The sequence below is a fragment of the Budorcas taxicolor genome, chromosome 3 (genome assembly GCF_023091745.1).
Source record: "Budorcas taxicolor isolate Tak-1 chromosome 3, Takin1.1, whole genome shotgun sequence".
NCBI classification, from domain to species: Eukaryota; Metazoa; Chordata; class Mammalia; order Artiodactyla; family Bovidae; genus Budorcas; species Budorcas taxicolor.
The window spans coordinates 84,154,806-84,160,392 of record NC_068912.1 but is presented as its reverse complement, the minus strand read 5'-3'; the positions used below and the strand labels follow the sequence as shown (position 1 = coordinate 84,160,392).

At 47.1% G+C, this 5,587-nt stretch overlaps 1 protein-coding gene across 1 annotated transcript; it reads right to left on the bottom strand.

The window, feature by feature from the left end:
* Positions 1-2,484: 2,484 nt before the first annotated feature.
* On the bottom strand, positions 2,485-2,797 carry LOC128045591 (60S acidic ribosomal protein P2-like). Its single transcript, XM_052638061.1, has 2 exons — positions 2,678-2,797; positions 2,485-2,634 (listed from the first exon to the last, which is right to left on the bottom strand). Exons 1-2 carry the CDS (start codon positions 2,795-2,797, stop codon positions 2,485-2,487), a joined length of 270 nt encoding a protein of 89 aa, XP_052494021.1.
* Between the last annotated feature and the right edge of the window lie 2,790 nt (positions 2,798-5,587).

Genomic DNA, 5,587 nt, shown 5'->3' with positions numbered 1-5,587 from the left:
AGAAGCAACATTTGCTAGGAGAAATCAAAACTAACTTGTATGTTTATCACAGCTGGTTCTAAATAGTAGAATCTGATGAAACCTGATGGACAGCGAACTTTGAAGGACTCCAGGAATCAGGTACCCACAGGACTGAAATGAAGACCCTTTGCTAACCAAAGAACATTTATACTGACAAATCCTGGATAGACTAGCCAATTGACTCTACTCTATCCAGAGTACTAGTTTCTGTCCTTGGTTAGCCTAACCACTATGAACCACTCCTTCTCATTTAGCTCTTAAAACCCCTGACGGGAGAGAATGGGATGAATTGAGAGGGTAGTATTGAAACATATAATTATCATGTGTAAACCAGATAGCTAGTGGGAAATTGCTGTTTAACACAGGGAGCTCTGCTAGGTGATGTGATGACCTAGAGGGGTGGGGAGGGGCAGGGGAGAGATGCTCGAGAGGGAGGAGATATATGTATACTTGTGACTGATTCACGTTGTTGTACAACAGAAACCAACACAGTATTGTAAAGCAATTATGTTGTTGTTCAGTCACTAAGTCATGTCCTACTCTTTGCAACCCCATTGACTGAAGTACACCAGGCTTCCCTGTCCCTTATTATCTCTCAGAGTTGGCCCGAGTTGATGTGCATTGAGCTGATGATGCTATCCAACCATTTCATCCTCTGATGCCCTCTTCTCCCTTTACCTTCAATATTTTCCAGCATCAGGATCTTTTCCAATAAGTCAGCTGTTAATATCAGGTGGCCAAAGTATTGGAGCTTCAGCTTCAGCATCAGTCCTTTCAATGAGTATTCAGGGTTGATTTCCTTTGGGATTGACTGGTTGGATCTCCTATACTCCAATTAAAAATAAACTTAAAAAAAACAAAAACAAAAAAAAAACCCTGAGTTGTCCCCCTTAAGAAACTTCTCAGTGAATTTCTTCAAGGATCTATGTCCCCTCGACTATTAATTCAATGAACTTGCCTGTAAAAGTAAAGGCAAAAACTCTGGGAGGATCTGGTTTTATATGCTCACAAGACCATAGAGAAGCACGTGATTCTCCAATTGGTCGCCTTGTACTGTTGCTGTGAAGTGAAAGTCGCTCAGTTGTGTCCGACTCTTTGTGACCCCATGGATTATACAGTCCATGGAATTCTCCAGGCCAGAATACTGCAGTGGGTAGCTTTGCCTTCTCCAAACTGTTGCTGAACTAACCCTAAAACCACTCACCACTTTATACCTCTTGCTAAGTGAACCTTAAATATGTTATTTTATGCTGAGGATGAACAAACTGCAGCCCATGGGCAATAAATAAAGCTTTATTGGGACACAGCTGTGCTCCCGTGTTCACATTTGTCTTTGACTACTTTTGTGCTATACCTGCAGAGCTGAAAGATTGCCACAGAGACAACTGCGCCTCTAAGCCTATTTACTAGCTGGCCCTTAACAGAAAAAGTTTGCTCACCTCAGTTTTAAGTACTGTTAGGTGAATTGTCTGTCACATCACATTGAAATGTGGAAATGCTACAGTTCTATTTTGGCTAGTTTTTCCTTTTCCTGTACCTTCCCAGGAAATGCCCAGTCTGATTCTTCCTGCATGCACTGCCTGGTGGACCATGGATGGAATCCAATATCTACTCAATCTATAATCTCATACAACTGACCTTACCACTGTGCAGTCACCCCAGCTCTTTTTTTTAAGTCTGTGCTCGAGCCCTGTCCTGTCTCAATAGGACTAGCTCAGGTAATCTGGAGCATTCTTATAGTCCTACCCTTCCCCCTGGCTAGCTTCCATTCATCTTTTCTAGCTTAGCTCAAAGCCCATTCCCTCAAGAAAAGAAAAGATTCTCTGACTCACCAAATAGACCTGTCCTATTTCATGGTCTCATAGGGTGCTAAATTTCTCTATCAGAACACTTATCAAAAAATGCAATAGGACCTTCATTGTGCAATTAGTTTTCATTCTCTCCACCTCTCCCCCCCTTTTTTTTTAACATGAAAAAGGGTTTTATTTGAAGGGGAGCAGGACTCTAGTTGGTGGCTCAGAGGTTAAAGCGTCTGCCTGCAATACGGGAGACCCGGGTTCGATCCCTGGGTTGGGAAGATCCCCTGGAGAAGGAAATGGCAACCCACTTCAGTACTCTTGCCTGGAAAATTTCATGGACAGAGGAGCCTTGTAGGCTACAGTCCATGAGGTCGCAAAGAGTCGGACACGACTGAGCGACTTCACCAACTCACTTCACTCACTCAGGTCTCTAGTTGGGCTTCCCAGGTGGCACTAGTGATAAAGAATCTGCCTGCCAGTGCAGGAGATGTAAGAGACTTGGGTTCCATCCCTGGGTGGGGAAGATCCCCCGGAGGAGGGCATGGCAACCCACTCCAGTATTCTTGCCTAGAGAATCCCCATGGACAGAGGAGCCTGGCGGGCTACAGTCCATAAGTTCGCAGAGTTGGACATGACTGAAACGACTGAGCATACGCACAGGACTCTAGTCAAATAAGTCGTCCACTGCCTGCTCAGACTCTGCCTTCTTCTCTGCTCTGCCCTGGGGCCGAACCTGCAGCAGGAGCTGCAGATCCTGGGCAGTGAAGACAGCCACAGCCCTGCCAGTGGGCACATTGGCCAGCTTGCTGACACCCTGGGAAATGATGTCCTTAATGTTTTTTTTCTGTTCAGCTCACTGATGATCTTGTTGAGCCATCAATGCCCATGCTATCAAAGATCTTTTGATGTCCTTCCTTAGTGGTGGGAGAGGAACTGCCGGCAAGGACAGCCAGCAGGTAGGAGGCGACATGGTGCATCGTGGTGGCAGCAGAGAAGCCCTTCGTATGTGACCTCTCCCTTCCTTTTTAGAATAAAAGCTCAATAAGAACAGGGACCATCTGTGTTGTTTTTCTTTTTCCTTAGTACCTAGAATTTTACCTTATATGTAAAACACATGAAATAGAAACTAATAGTTGAATGAGGAATACACTAATGGAACAAATAGTACCAATTTTATATTGAAGCCTGTGAAGTCCTATGTCCTTTACTGGACCATGTCTATTTTCCAGAAAGATAGAAATGACCCCAGTGTGTTAGGCTGGTGTGTGTTATGTGAATCTGAGAGTATCTTGATAAGTGTGCCAAGATCTGGCACCACGCCATCCACATCCAGCCGGCGTGCTCTTTATTTTTCTGCGGTGACACGTCAATTGCCCCATCCATCCACCCAGGTTCTCTTACACTTGTATATGTCAACCTCCGCTCACCACGGAGGCAGCTGTTCACCCCACCAGCTAGGTGCCCTCAACAGGCTACTCCACCTTCCCTTTCTCATCTGTAAAATGAGGACTCAGTGTGTAGATTAGAGACGTCCCTTCCCGTTGTGAAGAGGATGTGTAAACTGCTGCCTAAACCCAGACGTCATTGCAGAAATAGGGAGGAAAAGGGAAATACCCTTTCCTGAGAAGGAAAAAGTGGTCCCACATTTCGACTAGCAGAATCAACGGAATATTTACCTGGAAGAGTTTCAAACCTAGAGACTGTATTACATTCCTTTTATCTTTTTCTGCTAATCTTATCTCTGCTTTCTGTGTAAGAGCCTAGGGAAGAGCAGCTTAGGACCACTAAGTGGTTGTTCCTACCCATTCAGTCACCTGAGCATTGGGACCTGTAGACCAGTAGACCAGTCCACAGTGGTGGCTGAGGACTCCCGTCTTCTACAGGACCTGCTGGGCAGGCACAGAGGCGCTTGTGCCTTCAGACCCATCTGTGACCTCAGGTGGAGTAGTCATGAACTTGGGAGCTGGAGTGGTCCATGCACCCTGCTGTTCTTCCTTGTGGTCTTCTCAGCATGTACCACTCATTCTTTTCTGACTCTCCAGCCCCACCTATAGAAGCAGAGGTGAGGTGTGACCTCCCATAGGTGTGCACCCAGGATGGTGGTGCCACGCGCATGCAGAACTTTCTGGGCTAGCATCAACCTCCTCAGACACACTGAGTGAGCTTCCTTCTTGCTGCAAGGATGTCAGTGACCACAGGTCACAGATGAGAGTCTGTGTACAGGGTGCAGTGGTCCATGGGTTAACGCACAACACATTCATGGGAGGCTGGTTGTCAGCTCTGGGATCAGTGACCACCAGAAGACATGGCCCCAGAAGGCTGCCTGGGTCTGATTAGGGAAGGCTTTGGGAGTGACGCGGGCGGCAGGAGGGGTGGCTGCAGTGGTTGCAGCACACTTCAGCACAGCCCCCTGGCCTGTGTTCCTGAAGGACGTGACACTGATTAGCTGGTTTTTAAATGGTAACAATGGCACAAGCCATCTGCAGAAGCTTCTCCCAGGCCCCCTTCAGATCTAGAATGTAGACACCATCCCTTTTCCTTTAGTAGATGCACTGTTCCATTTGGAAGTCACGGTTGGTGCCACCTAAGTGGGTTCCTGCTGCTTGGAATTTGAGGACATCCTCCCACTTCATCTGTAGGACATCAAGAGCTCTGGACATTGTGAACATTTCCCTTTAAGTTATACCAAGGACCCAGGGCAATTCTGTATGGACTGCTCTCTGGATATGTGAGCAAAGACTGGATTAGCTTTCATTGCTTGTGTGCCAAGTTGCTTCAGTCTTGCCCAACTCTTTGCAACCCCATGGACTGTAGCCTGCTAGGCTCCTCTGTCCATGGGATTCTCCAGGCAAGAAAACTGGAATGGGTTGCCATGCCCTCCTTCAGGGAATCTTCCCGACCTAGAACCTGTGTCTCTTATGTCTCCTGCATTGGCAGACAGGTTCTTTACCACTAGGGTCACCTGGGAAGCCCTATCTTTCATTAGCAAGTCTGAAGTTTTTTTCATCCATCAATAGGAATGGGCTCTTGAGAGCAACATGCATCTAGGGGAAAAAAAAAGTCACTTTCAGTTATAACATCGTTTCATTTAGCCAAAGGCAAAGTTTCTGTCTCACTCCCAATTTAAAATTTCTGCTCTTCCCAACATCCCTGGATTTGCAAACCTCAATACAGTTCTGAGCCCCTGGCAGGAATCTTCAGTGGGGAGTGAAAAGTGTAATGTCTGGGTGTGTTCTCCTTGCTTCTACTAGATCTCCAGATTTGGGGTAAAGAGAAGGGAAGAGGAAGAGAGAAACCTCCTCCCTTAGTGCTGCGGCTGCTGTTTTATTCTCCCAGGCTCCTCCTGCTTGTCTCTGGAGGCTTCCACACCCTGGTCCTTGACGGGTTGTGTGGATTACGAGGAGGCACCCAGTTAACTACATACTGTGCAGCCCCTGATATTTGTGTGACACGCAACACAGCTGATGCCCTGCCTTCCCCCACTCTCAGCTTTTGCAGTCACTCTACCACCATTTTCTGCTGGGGTGACCTTCTTTAGGTCCAGTTACCTTCAAAATGTCTTTTTGGCCTGTGGAAAACTGAGGTCTCCCCTCCATCCTAAATAGCATCATTGGTCATCGGCATCATTGGCGTCATAGGTCCTCTGCTGCTTTTTCTCCTTACCCTGCTGTGGCCTGCCGCTCCTCTGACTCCCCTCTTTAGGGTGCCCAGACAGGGCTCGCTGGGTTCACATGTGCCCCCTACCACCTCTAGGGAAGGGATCATGT

What these genes read in the sequence shown, in the direction of transcription:
- LOC128045591 (XM_052638061.1), bottom strand. Translation starts at nt 2,797, where the DNA reads ATGCACCATGTCGCCTCCTACCTGCTGGCTGTCCTTGCCGGCAGTTCC. An exon ending in ATGGCTCAACAAGATCATCA is followed by an intron (nt 2,635 to 2,677) that starts GTGAGCTGAACA and finishes ATCATTTCCCAG; the next exon opens with GGTGTCAGCAAGCTGGCCAA.